Source organism: Engraulis encrasicolus, chromosome 4 (assembly GCF_034702125.1).
Source record: "Engraulis encrasicolus isolate BLACKSEA-1 chromosome 4, IST_EnEncr_1.0, whole genome shotgun sequence".
In the NCBI taxonomy this organism is placed as follows: domain Eukaryota; kingdom Metazoa; phylum Chordata; class Actinopteri; order Clupeiformes; family Engraulidae; genus Engraulis; species Engraulis encrasicolus.
In genome coordinates this window covers 40,729,648-40,745,063 of record NC_085860.1, presented here as the reverse complement: position 1 = coordinate 40,745,063, position 15,416 = coordinate 40,729,648, and the positions used below count along the sequence as shown (strand labels likewise).

At 43.8% G+C, this 15,416-nt stretch overlaps 2 protein-coding genes and 1 non-coding gene across 3 annotated transcripts in view; all 3 read left to right on the top strand.

The window, feature by feature from the left end:
* The first annotated feature begins 3,437 nt into the window (after positions 1-3,437).
* Positions 3,438-7,101, top strand: LOC134446897 (phospholipid scramblase 1-like). The gene is made up of 8 exons (XM_063196188.1): positions 3,438-3,641; positions 4,024-4,080; positions 4,176-4,258; positions 4,647-4,689; positions 5,027-5,247; positions 5,989-6,150; positions 6,744-6,905; positions 6,997-7,101. The coding sequence occupies exons 1-8, from the start codon at positions 3,626-3,628 to the stop codon at positions 7,024-7,026; spliced, it is 774 nt and encodes a 257-aa protein (XP_063052258.1). The 5' UTR covers positions 3,438-3,625; the 3' UTR covers positions 7,027-7,101.
* A 1,564-nt stretch (positions 7,102-8,665) lies between these two features.
* On the top strand, positions 8,666-8,737 carry trnaq-cug (transfer RNA glutamine (anticodon CUG)). Its single transcript has one exon. It is a non-coding gene; the product is annotated as a tRNA-Gln (tRNA).
* Positions 8,738-10,523: 1,786 nt separating this feature from the next.
* dennd4a (DENN/MADD domain containing 4A) overlaps positions 10,524-15,416 on the top strand; it is a 99,145-nt gene continuing 94,252 nt past the window's right edge. The window contains exon 1 of the mRNA XM_063197426.1: positions 10,524-10,770. The gene's annotated coding sequence lies outside the window, so the exon portion shown is untranslated. The remainder of the gene's footprint in view (positions 10,771-15,416) is intronic.

Below are 15,416 nucleotides of genomic sequence, written 5' to 3'. Positions count from 1 at the left end.
TGGGGAGGAAGCTGCACGGAGAAAAACAGGAAGACACTCCAGCGTGTTGTGAACACAGCGAAGAAGATCATTGGAGTACCACTCCCCTCCCTGCAGGACATTTACACCGCACGCCTCACCCGGAAAGCACTGATGATCATCAAAGACACAAGCCACCCTGCACACAAACTGTTCAGCCTCCTGCCTTCTGGAAAGAGGTACAGGCGCCTCCGTTCCCGTACCACCAGGCTTGCAAGCAGCACGATGCATCAAGCAATCAAGATACTGAACACTCAACCCACTCTCCCTCCACTGTCAGCCTCTAGCCAGCCAGGCCATACCACCACCATATCTGTGACTGAACATTCCACCTGCACTACTACATCTGTGACTGAACTTTCAACCTGCACTAACTCAAAACATACACATGCACACACACACACACACACACACACACACACACATACACACACACCTGCACTTTCTGCACTCACTAAACCCAAACATACACACACTGACACATGGACTCCTTATGGACTTTTTGGACGACTCCTATGCCCCAGCCTGGGACTTTCTTGTGCTTGTTACTTGAAAGATAAATGAAAATATCATCAAATGAAACTGCACTATCTGCATGTATTCCTTAGACATTACCCTTTGAAAAAGCAAGCGGGCCATTTGAAATTTAACATGACTGCCTTTTTTTCCAAGATGTCCACCACAAATACCTATAGGAATGCTGCAGGAGCAAGGCCTACTAAAATAATTGTTCAAATAGTGATCCAGGCACAACATTTTGTAGAAGGCTTCCGTTGCAAAACGTGAGCAGGCTAGCACTATCAAGGCTGAGCTGTGGGCTTTGTTTGGTACAGGATGAGATGTTTCAGTGGTATACAAAATATTTTAGTAACATATAACATGTTAATAGATTATATAACAATGCATTTCATAATATGCAACAATATGGACATTATACTGTTTTCACACAATAGCTATTGCCTACAATGGTAATATTGTGTAACAGACTGACATACAATGGTAATATTGTGTAACAGACTGACATAATGAACAGATATTATAGTGAATTGACATAATAACTCTTTTATTATTACTGTTGTAGGCCTACAATTCCATACCGTAGCTTCCCTTGCCTCGGTCAAGACTAAGTGATCCCAGTTGTACCCAAAATCTAAGGGTTGCTTGCACTGATAATGTCTGAGACATAAATGGGGATATACAATAAATAAATCAACTCACATATGAATATAGTACAAAGGCCAACAAGTGTATGTTTAAAAAAAACAACAACAACAACAATGAATAGTGATCTGATCTCCCAACATGACAGTAATCCAACACATAAATCCAAGGCGGGGGCCTTGTCACAATACATTTGGGAACCCCTGGTCTGGGCCACTGGACCTTAGTATGATAAGCCACTCCTTCATTGCCTTGGGTTTATGATTATTATTATTTATTTATTTTGTTGTTGTTGTTATACTTGCCAACCTGCCGCGGCCCCCCAGGGGTCCCCGACCCCCACTTTGAAACCACTGACCTAGACCGTCAAAGCAGAGCAACTTGAATTCTTAAGCAGAGACATGGCATCACCTCCTCACAGGACAGGGACCAACCAGCGATGGAGGCTGAAGAGGAGGGTGTATGGCCAGTGTATTCTAGCCAGAAAAAGAGCAGAGATAGAGGGTTTTTAAATGAGCGTGCAGGCATCCTATTGACTTCAGGTAATAGGATGAGAACATGAGGTGGGTAGACCCAAAAACTAAAGCAGTGATTGGTTGATTACATATAAACAAGGTTCTAGATTAAGTTTATCAGCAGCTAAAATGGCCTGTAGATGTTTATCTCACTAGCCAAACACACACTTACTAGGGGGCGTTGTCCCCTGCTTCTTCTTCTCTTTTTATGGTGTTTTGTGCCATCTACAGCGCTAAGGGAACTGCATTTATTCTCAACCTCAAGACACCAATGTCTCCTAAAGGGAAGGGTGTTCACCTGACGTGGAATGGATCCCCGAAATGAACGAGCCTGGGGTATCTTTCTCTCCTATGAAAATCTTTGATCGTACTGTGCCTCCCATTCCGAACTGATGTGTTGACTCTATGTGGCAAGTTTTCGGCCTCAAGGGGGTCGAACTGTGTGTGTTAGTGCGTGTGTTTCAGCCATCAGTGATGAGAGCTACAGAGTTATTTGCTGCAGTTATTTGCTAGACATAATAACAGTCTGCACAACTGTCTATTATAGTCTTTATTGTAGTCACCACACCACAGATGCCTTTTTATGCACTATATGAGCATTGAGCAGGGATCTGATTTTGTGTAATGTTGTGTAATATTCTGCTCATACATACATAACATGCCAATATCCATGTTTTCCTCATATGGTCTTTGTCAGTCTGGCTAACCTGGCTCTGCAGCAGGTGATACTTCAATGCTTGTCAAGCTCCCAGAGACACCTGACAAATAATAAGCAGACGGGTCAAGTCAGTATTGTCATTGGCATTCTTAAAAACAAACAAAACAAAAAACTACACACACACATTTCTCAATGTAATAGCGTAATGTTCTGATTGGTACATACAGTGTGTTAGGGACGTTTTGCTTTCCTCTATTCTCTGTGTGGACAAACCAGTGGTGTAGTCTACTTTTTATGGTGGGTATACTGTATATTTGAGATTATTTTGAAGTGGGTATATTATATATATGTGTGCCATTCAAAACAATGGATCAATCAATTTTAAGTGGGTATACTGAAATCCCTGAAATTTAGAAGTGGGTATACTCCGTATACCCGCGTTCTACGTAGACTACACCACTGAGACAAACCCCTCTGGCCTATTCATGGTGACAACTGCACAGCATCCTCCTCTCAACCAAAACACCCGAAAAACATGTGGCATACTATTTTAGGAATGGTCATGTAATAACCATTTCTAAGTGCAAGTAGATGTACCATGAATAAGAGTATAGTGAATAGCCAACTTACCACTTAACCTGGCGGAGTTCACCCCCCGCCCCCCGTGTGCACGCAGGCACGCACGAGAACACACACACACACACACACACACACACGCAGTTAGGCCTACTACACAACATGTGCATCCAAAAATGATGGATCTGCTTGCTATGTGCATGTAGCGCGTGCATGCAAGCGTCACCACAAGAAACTAGACTCGGGATTGCAATAATTTAGATTAGGCTACAAGTGAAATATCACGCGTCGGTCCTGTGCGATGTTGCGAGCATATCTTTTTAACGTCTTGTAGGAGGCTGAATTGTTGCTCCCCATCCATGTCCATCCAAGAATCCAGAGACGTGGTAAGTCAATGTCTTTTTAACAAAACAAACCCGACAAAACGTAGCCGGCAGCCATTGCGTTAAAAAGCCTCGACTAGATTTAGAACCGCGCTCTAGAATCGTCGAGATGATAGAACTAAAAACTGACCGTTGTCAAGGATGGAGAGCAGCAGCCACAAACCAATGATACAGTAATAGCTATACCTCCTTGTCACAAACGCATGCAAACTGTCTGACTTCGACCTAAACAATAGTCGATGAAATAGGCTGATGAAAACGACGTTGTGAACTCAACAATCAACAGCCCGAAGTAGGCAACATTGATCAGCAAGATGAAAAATAGACACGGTATGCCTGTTGTGTTTGGATGCATGTGGTGCATAGGGGGTCGTGAAATCATAGCCTACCTGTTCATCTGGTTTGGTCCCCCTCAGGTTTATCTGTAGGTCTAGCCTATGCATGCTTATTGAAGCCTATTCTGTCTTGCTCACCTGGATGCAGTTCCCATTCAGCTTTCTTGACCGGCCTATTCTTCAACCTCACTTTTGAATTAGGTCTACTGAGTATTTTACCTAGCCTAGAAATCTAGACGCCGTACAGCAAAAAAATCAATTTGCGGTCGCAAGGGGCGTCTAGATTTCTAGGCTATATTTTACCTTTAATTTACCAGAATTAGCTGAAGATACAATCTTATCGTTTAATCCTTATTGTTAAATTACCGTACTAACAGGTAATACAATTGCCCATCAGCCACACAAGAACATTCCCTATGGAAACCTCCCACAAGGTAAGAAAAAAAGGAAAATAAACTAAAAACCAAAAGAGGATGAGGTGTTCGGCAGGTCTTCAGAGCCTACATTTTCATGTTCTTTCCTTGTACAGCCTATGTACCACCTGAGCAGCAGGACATGATGCCTACACAGAGGCCTCCAAACTGCCCTCCAGGTCTAGAGTATCTCAACATGGTAAGGTGTGAGAAAGCCATGTCACTAGCAAGTCATAACATTGTATTGCTCACACTCCCTTCACTTGACACATCATTTTCTTTCTTTCCTCTTTTTGTTCATCCCTTTCCGTAAGGCCGCTGCTGATGTTGCATAACGTTTGTGATATTTCACATAGGCCAATGTTGAGACGATTTTTTTTAAAAAATGTGAACCATGACCCCAATAGAAAGGCCTGGATTTCGGAAAGGGCTGAAAAAAATTAAATGGCACCCATCTTGAAAGTGTTGGTTCCATGTACCTTCTGTATTATAGCTGAGTATTTTTGGCATGGCATATTGCTATACTTATAATTATTCTCTATGGATGTGACAGATTTTTTTTTTAAAAGTGTGATTCTTGTGAACAGATTGATCAGCTTCTTGTTCAGCAGGAAGTGGAGTTAGTTGAAGGTAATACATTTTCCTCATATTTGTCATGGTATAATAACCCCTTTCCTCACTATTTTTGTTTATCACTTGGTAACATTGTAGTTTAACCTACGTCGACCTTGACTCTACAATCTCTGTCTATCTCTTCTTCCTCTGCCTTCCTGCTATTTCTGCCTCTCCTCTATACCTCTCCTTTTAAATCCATCTCTAACAATGATGTTTTTTCCCATTTGTTAAGCACTTTGAGTTACATGCCTTGTATGACACAGTGCTATACAAATACAATTATTATATTAAAATTATTATTACCACAGTTAATTTATGAGTAATTGGAATGTCCTTTATTTCTACCATACAGCAATCTTCGGAGTGGAGACCAATAATAAGTATATGGTGAGGAACACCATGGGTCAGCAAGTCTTCTATGTGACAGAGGAGAATAACTGCTGCAACAGGCAGTGCTTGGGGCCCTCCCGCTCATTTGTCTTGCACGTCCAGGACAATAACGATCAGGAGGTCATGACCCTCCAGCGCCCTCTGAGGTGCTCTCTTGGCTGCTTTCCTATCTGTCTCCAAGAGGTACAGTATATTATATTGAGCAGGGCTGTACCGTTGGATTAGCTTGTAGTGTATGTGTAGCCTCTTACTGCAGATGGGGTCACCGGCGGGCCTATTCACTATTTGCTGAGAATACTCAACTACATCATAACAAAGGAAAGAAGTCTACCGCACACATTCTTGACTTTATGCTCGTTTTATTAGAGCGAACAACGCGTTTCGCCTCAGTGCGTCATCAGGCTCGCTCAGGTATTACCTGAGCTCTGTCAGGTGTGGCTTAAATAACATCGTGTCACATGGTTTTCTCTTAAAGTCATCTTTTTCAAATGCAACATATAATACATATAATACATAGAACTATCTACAATAGAAAAGCAGAGCAATCCCATCCAGTGTGGACAACATTATATCAAAAAAGACCATCAGTAAAACCCATACTCAATTCCAGTCATTTAATTTCAGATAGTCCAAATGTTACAAGATGAATATCTGCACAATTTACATACACCAACATATTTACACAATATTTACAAAAAACAACTCAAGTCCTGTGCTTCATTCAGTCCCAATGGTTCAATAGTTGACAGTTCATTAATCCAGTACGCTTCCTTTACATCATAACAACTTTACTATAAGGGGGCCAACACCTGTGCTCTTCATGAAAAAGCTAAACGTACAGCCCTGTTGAGTAAGGGCAATGGCATGAATACCCAGGTTTCTTAAATATATTTCTTATACCTATTTGTATTGTCTTGCATACAGCTGGAAGTACAGGCCCCGTTTGGAAATACCATTGGATATGTTATTCAGGAGTGGGATCTACTGTTTCCTAAATTCACCATACAAAACGAAAAAAGGGAGAGTATATTAAAAATCAGGGGACCGTTCTGTCCATGGAGATGCTGCCCAGATGTGGATTTCGAGGTAGAGCTATCAATAAATATTCAGAACACTTCCCTGATAATACAGAGCAATAAGACAGTCAAAGTAAATTAAAGTACCTGAAAGGTATTTTTTGAACCTGCATTTAAAAAAATACACTTAGGCCTACTTCTTCATATGAGCATGTTATGAATAATACTGTATAATTAGCAGCAGATGATGCAATGTCTAAACCAGTGGTTCCCAACCTTTTTCTTAGGGGACCCATGTTTTTACTATTTTAAGCTTTTGGTGACCCAACCACGTGAGCGCCCGCACGAGACGGAGTCACAAGATGCCCTCCGTTTCCTGTGATAACTTATTTTAGTTATTTTATTCCTCAATTCGTCTTTGGTCAAATATTGAATAAATGTTTATTGTAGCACTTACAATTTGTTGCGTCTATGCATTTATTAGTTAAATGCTTTGTCTTTTATTCAACATGGGCTATATATATTTAAAACGAAACCCCTTAAAATCAAGAGGGCTCCGCGACCCCCTGTGGATCTTTGGCGACCCATAAGGGGTGTCCCGACCCATAGGTTGGGAACCACTGGTCTAAACATTAAAATTCCTCCAAATGATTTTATCTTTAGGTACTGTCTTTGGATGAACAAACAAAAGTTGGCAACATTTCAAAACAATGGGCCGGTCTGATGCAGGAGGCCTTTACAGATGCTGACAATTTTGGCATCAAGTTCCCGATGGACCTGGATGTGAAGGCAAAGGCTATCTTATTGGGGGCATGCTTTCTTATTGTAAGCATATTGTTGCTTAATCTGTTAATATTGTTAATCTGGTCTGCTTTTAATTCTGCACGCCTCTGACTTCAACTTGGCTATGTTTCAGGATTTCATGTTCTTTGAGAAGACAGATTAATATGATCATCCTTCTATCAAGCTTATCAATGATTTAAAAAAAATAAAAAAGGTGTATCTGACACTGTGAATAGAGGCTTGTGGAAAATGCAACGTTTTTATATTTGGTGGACCTCGGACTGCATCATGTTTCAAAATACGAACTTCAAAGAACAAAATGCCTATTTTGGAGACTGAATAAGAAACCTTTAGTGATTCAAGTCATAATAAACCAGACACTGATCACGATCATTTATCTAGAGGCATGTCCCGTTCTCTTTTGTAATATCTGGATGCAAATACGCAATAGTAGGATGTCTGCAAGAGCGGGAGTTACAGTAAATACATGAAATAGAGCGTTCATTCCAATATTTTGCACACTCCCGTCCTCCACTTGTGTTTGTGGCCTGGCCTCCACATACATACAGAGATCTGGTGAGAAAACAACGTTTCCCAGCTGTCAGTCAGCCCTATCCACAACAACATTTGGGGGACTGTTTTCCATTCACCATCCCAATTGCAACTGAGCAAATTACATCAGAATTGTGATTTTGCAGATATTTAATTAATCTTCTGCCGTCAGTGATATCATCATGAGGTTACAAGCAGGCAAGTGAGTGAGCAAGTGAAGGGAGGACGGAAGTCCGCATTGTAGAGCTAGAGCAATATGCGGCCTTGCCTCCTCCACTTGTGCTTGTTTCCTCGCCCCGCCTCCTGGCTCCTCCTCCGTGGACAAAACGATAAAATTTCCCAGCTGTCAGCCTAGCCACAACAACTTTTGAGGGACTGTTTTTCATTCACCATTCCAATTGCAAATGAGAAAAAGAGTTAACAATTGAGCGTTTGCAAGATATTGAAATGTAATGCTGTCAGTGATGTCATCATGACATATTACTTCGTGGTACGAGGAGACAAGCACAAGTGGAGGAGGCAAGGCCGCATATTGTAAAGCACTCTTAATCTTGTTGCCTGGATAGCCTTGAGTCCGTGTTTCGCCAGTTCACATACACCACGTAGTATCTCTTGCCTAGGCCTACTTGGAGAGCGACTGCACATGCTTGTGTAAGAAATCACAAGAAAAATGCTTTGTGTTCTCGGAGTTGGTGACAAGCAACACGACAAGAATATGTAGGCTACACTCTACATGCAGCCTGACCACATGGACAATACAAATTGAAGAAATTGCTAGCACAGCATCGTAGCCTATGTAATGCCAAGGCTGAGGGTGCATTTGAAGCCCATAGGCCTATGCAAACTCGGCGTCGGAGTTAAACAGAGGTGTTGCAATCACAACACACGTGCATTTCGCTAACATGGCGCCTGTGTGCAGATTGTCACATTTTCACCTTCATATTTGTCGTTGAAATGGCAAATGCATGTCGTGATGATGTCCCACTTTCACATGCCGTCAAACCAAAAAGAAATCGCCATTCGCCAGCCAGGGGCAAATAAAGCTGGCGGGAGCATTGTCGTCCTATATTTCGCAAAATCGCGCACGGGACTAGAACTCAGACATTCTCCGCTGTTTTTCCGAGATAGGTAATCTCGTTCAAATCGGATTGAAGGTCCGCCTGCTATCATACAAAGCTAGGAGACATATTTGAAATACAAGATTGAATTGTAGTGATATGACTCGGTGTTTTTCAGTGGATGTGTATGGAGGTTCTATGGTGTAATGGTTAGCACTCTGGACTCTGAATCCAGCGATCCGAGTTCAAATCTCGGTAGAACCTGACCTTTTAAGCCCGTCTCATGTGAAGAGTACATTGATGCTTGTTTTTACACACATGTGATGTGACACATGTTCACATCTATTTGAAAAAAAAAGAAAAAAATATATATATACAAAGCATGTTTGCGCATTCGGTGGGCATTTGCAACAGTAGGTCTAGGTCTACGAAGAAAGCCGGCCACCATCCATAGAAGTTCAACATTCCAGTCAGTGTATTTATTTATTCATTTCTTCTCAGACTTACAAAGTGGAAACTGAATGACGGTAAATTTTAACTCAATGGTTGGTAAAGCATGCACCGCACAACCATTTCTCGCTGAAGCGAGTCTTTGAAATATTCGGCATTTGAATTGTAATGAGTACCTATTACCACTGGGGAGCAGTAGTGATCTGCGATTCATGCAGGCCTAGCCAAGTAGTTCAGTGGCAGGCTCTCTTCAGGTAGGCCTTTCTGATTCTAGATTAGAAGCTATAGCAAAACAGATGTTTTTTTCTCCTTCCAAGTTCCGATTTCTATCATGGCAACTGGTTCAGTAGGCTACTGTTTAAATGTGTTGTTATAGGCCTACAGATGTTGGTTGCAGATCTGGGGAAGTCATGTCCAAATTTCAAGCCAATAACAGCGTTATTATAATTTGTTGATGATGAAGGCCAATCCCTTCCGTAATAAGACCAGGGTCCAGGAAGTCTACCCTCAGATACACCCTCGTCACCACAACATTTTTTTTATTTGTGTTGTTGTTGTTATTATTATTACCATTTTAGTACATTTTAAAGGTTTAAAAAAGTATATTTTGTGTTGCTATGGGTCGCACTTGACCCGGCAGAAAATAATGGCTGTTAGGCCTATGCATTTTAGGCCTATGAAAAGCTGTTGGTTGCTCTTTGGATCAGTAGGCCTATGGTGATTCATGGTGAGAAAAGCTGTAATTCTTGAATCTTGTGTGTATTCATATGTTTTCATGGTCAGTGAATCCATTTCTGAATAATATGTATGATGCACATTTTTGTATTTTGTATTTTTTCTCAAAAGAAAATTCATGTCTGCCCATGTTGGCACCCAAACATGGAGAACTGTTGCATTTGCCATAAAGATGACGCCAACTATTTGTGATCTAGGTAGGCTACAGTTTGGTTCATTCAAATGAATTGTACTATTCTAATGTTCATTGAGGGGTTCATGTCCCATTTCCTTGCATTAGATTAGCAGCAGGATAACTGGATTCTCAAATTGACAAAGTTGTTAGCCTACGCTTACTTCAGGTATTTAGAATACTAAAATCAACATTCTGTAGCAGGAACAGGAACCAGGCAATGATACAGGGGGAGCGAGAGGGTTAAAACAAGGGTTGAAAAAACTAAACCGTTTTTTTTTAACGTTAATGTTTTCGTTTATTATAATGCAGGTCTAAGTATATTACAGTAGACCTATATTATGTATTATGCTATTTAAAAAGGACATATCTAGCCTACTCTGGTTATATAAGAAATTAAGTCTGGACGAGTGTTTGTGGTTGAAGGGGTTTAGCTCGTTAGGCTAAGGTGGGCCACAGGGTTTTGAAGAATGGAGAATGTTCCTTGCAATAGCTCCATATCTGTTTAGAATGTATTTGTAATTGTAAAATATTTTCTGTGTTTATATCGAGATGCCCCTGTGGTTCTGTAGCCAATCATGAGGCGGAAGGACCAGTGCATCCACCGTGTTTGACGTCCAGGGTTGTAGGCGGAGTTACGGGGTGGGAATGGCAGGGGTATGATAAGCGCTTGCGCTCTAGTGTAGACAAGCGCATCCAACCAAGTGGAAATACAGATGTGTGTTCTCTCGTATTCTAACCCTAAACGCATTCACTGCCAACGACTTCAAGCAGAAGAAAACGTGTGAATAACATTAAAATGGTGGATTTTCTAAATCTCCAGGCTTTGAAGAATAGTGGACTCTTACCAGCCTAAGTTGATTTGAAGCGTTGATTCCGTGCGAGAAGACAATGTGCCGAGGAGCTCTCCATCAGTAAACAACCGACGTTTTCATGCAATGTGAGTAGTGCTCGATATTTCACAACCTATATAAAACAGAATGCTTTTGCTTCATTTGTACACCCTGTAAATATATCGTTCGCTGCAGTTTTTGTCTCGACTAGTTTGGTGGGGATTTAGAAAGCGGTGATAATGTAAACATCAGGGCGATGTCATTGGCAGCCTCTCCAAATTGTTTAGTAGACGCTACATATAGCCCTGTATGGTACTTTCTGTGCAACCATTCAATTCTGTATTGTTTCGTGAAGTATAGACACTTGATGCCATTATGCATTCTCGTGGAAATGTGTAGCGCACGCACGGATTGTCTCCGCTACTACCACCACAAAATGCGCTTCAAATCCCCCTTAAATAGTTGGTTCTGGGTGACAAGGGGGGCTTTGCCTGGGCCGTTCCATTCCATTCCTCGTATATCATTGTTATGGGCAAGCCTGTAGCCTCTGGTCATGGAGTCCTATCGTGCGTCGTAGTAGAGTCGCGCTGACAGCTTTGGCAGTGTGTGTGTTTTGCGCCGTGTTTTGGATTTAGGAATTGATGCTAAATACACTGATTAGTGTGCGTTGACGTTGTGCCGTCTATTTCCAAGACCAGAATGAGTCCAGGTTTGATAAAGCTTAACTGTTCTTACATTGTGCATTCATCCAGAATTGCAGTCCATTCGTGGATGCTAGCGTAAAATGTAAGGGCTCTTTCAGCTTCGTGGAGCCTCCTTGCCAATACCAAGCCATACTGGCTTTGGCTTCGCCCACAGACTGCATGTCCACACACACACACACTGGTCAGTACATTGCATTTCCTCCTCTCGCAATCCCTGCGCGTCATGCCTGATGATGATGAGCTGGGGGTTCCCATTAAAACACAACACAACACTATAACCGGCGCCCGCCAGGAGCTTCAAAGGAGGTTAAGAGACTAGAGCATGGCGGCTTTAGGAAACCTCTAGACCTGGCTGGCGCATTCCTGACCCTGGGGCCAAGTGGTGTTGTAAGTCATGTCTGCACAGGACTGGAGGACTCGGCCATGTCATGGCCATTAGAGGTGCACTACATGGTCATTCTCCACACACCTCGGCTCTCAGCCTGGATTGCCAGGTAAGCACCCTGGAGTCTGGCTAATGTACTGGCTGGGGCTGGGTGGCAGTGTTGCCAGATGTGTGATCAAATCCCGCCCAAACACTGCTCAAAAACCCCCTGGAGGTGCTAAATTCCGCCCAATTCTAACAAATTGTATGGATTTCTATGGGCTGAAAACGGCAGAAAAACCTGCCAAATGGCCGATTTTTACCGTTTCTACCCGAAGACGGCTTTCCCAAGCCCAATCTGGCAACACTGCTGGGTGGGTGATGGACTGGCTGCAACTGCTGTGGGCAGCCGTGGCCTAATGGTTAAGGAGATGGACATCAGATCAGAGTATTGCTGGTTCGAATCCCTCCCCTCCATTACTTACTGCACTCCATGGCTTTAGTGCCCTTGCCCACCAAACCCCACATTGCTCCAGGGACTGTAACCAATACTCTATACCTAAATAGCTGTAAGTCGCTTTGGATAAAAGCATCAGCTAAGTGTAATGTAATATAATGTTGGTGTAGAGTATGTAGCCTAATATTCGTGACGCTGGTTGATGCACTGCGCTGGTGAAATTTATCTCGCCCATAAACCATGAGCTGCCCATTTATTTCACAATGTTGTTTGTGTAATGGGTGAGATTAAATTGGCTTTAGTGTCACTGTTTGTCATGTTTCTGCTTCTCTGACAGTACGGCAGTTTGGCAGAACGAGCAGAACAGTCAGCCTGCAGCGTGGGTGTCTGGGATGATTATGGTTGATTAAAATGAATAATTTACTGTAACCTGATGTCGGCCGAGAGAGAGAGAGGGGGGGGGGGGGGTTGCAGCATTTACAGGGTATTCACAGTGAGAAATCGGTGTACATAGGCTCCCACCATTCCGTTCCGTCTTGTTTATTTGAAAACGAAAGAGAGGAGAGGAAGGAAGAAAGAGAGGAGGAGGAGAGAGAGGGAGAGAAGGAAGAAGAGATTGTTGGCAGCAAGCAAGCGTTCGGTCAATCCTCTGCTCCTGCCTTCGCCCATTCAGAGAGCCAGCTTCCTTATTAAGGCCCTGGGCTGTGTTTTTGTTATGCCGAGTAGTGTGCACAGACTCATGTAAAGTTGTTTTAATTAGCCTACACCACCACCACTTACACACATGCACGTGAGCGCACACACACACACACACACACACACACACACACACACACACACACACACACACACACACACACACAGGAACGCAGTTGGGCGTTAGTTATGGTGAGCGTGAAGTCTGGTCGTGCATCAGTACATCCATATGGGGGAAAGGGGGCCCTTGATGACCGCAGCAGCAGCACAGCACAACACAGCCAACCAGTCAGCCAGTCAGCCATACCTCTGAGCAGCCCTGAACAGCAGAACAAACCAGCCCCACAGATGTTTCAACTTGGAATGGGAACAACGAACGAACACCTCCCCCACCACCACCACCAACACCATCTATATGAGAGAGAGGGAGAGGGAGAGGGAGAGGGAGAGAATATGCACTACACCCCATTCCACATTATACCCCACATCCCTCCGTCTCTTTCCCTCCCTTTCCTGAAAGATTCAGGAAGTCTGCATGTTTCTCGGCAGGCCAGAGAGGGAATCAAATGTCTACCTCTCTCTCTCTCTCTCTCTCTCTCTCTCTCTCTCTCTCTCTCTCTCTCTCTCTCTCTCTCTCGGCCGCGTAAGCAGGACCAGATGCTTGGCTCTGGAGGAATATTTATTGTGGTCCTCCTCCCTCCCAGCCCCTCTGCTCTGCTCCCCCACTCCTCCATTCTCCTCTCCTCTCTCCTCCTTCCCTTCCTTCTTCTCCCTTCTCTCCTCTCCTCCCCTCTTCTCACCTTCCCTGTCCTCTCCTCTCTTCTCTTCGCTCATTGTTCTCTCTTTTCTTCTTCCCTTTGACATTTGCTCTCCTCCTCTCTCCCCGTCTTTTCCTTACCTACCCCCTTCTCCCCTGTCCTCTCTCCCTCTTTACCTCTTCTCTCCTACCTTTGTTTTCTCCTCTCCTTTCGTCTCCTCTCCTGTCTTCCTCCCCACACCTCCTCAATGTTCAACTCTCTCCACTTCTCTTCCCCTCTCTCCTCCATTCCCCCTCCCCTCCCGTCTCCTCTCTTCCTCCCCTATAACCTCCTCTTTCTCCTACTCTCTCTACTTTCCGTCCCCTCTCTTCTCTCCTCCCCTCCTCCTCCCCTTTCCTCCCCCCCCCCATCGCCTGGCTGTTGCTCCAGGAGGCTGAAACAGCAGGGACCTCTCTCAATAGGAGGGCCCCACCAGGGGGGAAGGTACTGTACGGTAGGCCCTAAACTGGGCCCTGACCAAAGTCCCACATCACCAGATGATACATCAGGTTTTTATCATGTTTGACAGACACATCTCCCATCCGCCCCGTGCTCTCTCTCTCCTCTCGCAGCGCTGGGAGTTGACGAACGAGTGTGTTTGCTTATCTTAACCCCCGAGAACTGAGGAGGAGGAGAGGAGGAGAAGAGGAGAGGAGGAGAAGCGCTCCGGTCGCAGTAATTAGGGGAACAATAGAGTCGTGAGAAGGAGGAGGGTTTTGAGGCGTCCTGCTGTTCTTCTGTTGCGATCGTTTTGAATGCTGGGATTTCTCGGGAAGGAGGGGAGTCCCGGATATACAGTGGCACAGCTGCTGTAACACCTGAGCTTAACACAGGGACAATGTAACCGAATACAATAGAGAAAAATAAGAACAGAGGGGATAAAATAGAGGAGCCAGCAGCGCTTTTGTAAACAGGCACCTTTACTTGGCATAATGGCGGACGGTAGACAGTGTATGTTTTGCGGTTTCGTGCGTAAACAAGTCTTCAGCCAAGGCTACAGCAGAGTACTCAGGCTGCAGTTACTGAAACATAGTTACAGATGATTGTTGGTTTCAAACGAGCCTTCGAGGCAAGCTTTGGCCCTTCGGCACCGTCGAAGAAGAGCAATTTTCTTTGATTGCACAATGTTGTTAAATGTGAGCATTTTTTCGGTGTCTGATCATCCTGACTCACAGTCCTGTTGTGAAATATGACCCAGAAAAATAGTGGTGCAGTCTTTCACAGGCAAAAGCAGTGAGTCAGAGAGAGCTATAGGAAACTTGTCATCTCCCCTCAGCAGAGTAGCCCTAATCAGCACGGACTTCCTTTTTCTCCTCCCTGCCTGTCTTGTCTTGCCTGGCCTGCGCGCACAGTCAATTTCACAGTCTTACAGTAATTCAACACTCGGAGAGTTCAACTTAACACTCTTCTACTTGCTCCGACTCTCTAAGTGTTGAGTTAATTCTGTGGAATTTGCTGTGTGCCTGTCTGGTCCAGCTAGAGTCTGATAGCCTGGAACTGAGATGGAGTGTCAACTTTTTTTCTCTCTCCTTCCTCCTCGCAAAAGTTTCTGATTGGTGTGCCCAGATCCCATGCTTACTACTGTGTGATGAAAGTATTGCAGGCAGTTCTGTGTTTTTTCCCAGACAGCCAGCTGTGTGTGTGTGTATGTGTGTGTGTGGGTGGGTATGTGCGTGTGTGTGTGTGTGTGTGTGTGTGTGTGTGTGTGTGTGTGTGTGTGTGTGTGTGTGTGTGT

What these genes read in the sequence shown, in the direction of transcription:
- LOC134446897 (XM_063196188.1), top strand. An exon ending in GTCTAGAGTATCTCAACATG is followed by an intron (nt 4,259 to 4,646) that starts GTAAGGTGTGAG and finishes TCTTGTGAACAG; the next exon opens with ATTGATCAGCTTCTTGTTCA. An exon ending in TGGGGGCATGCTTTCTTATT is followed by an intron (nt 6,906 to 6,996) that starts GTAAGCATATTG and finishes GCTATGTTTCAG; the next exon opens with GATTTCATGTTCTTTGAGAA.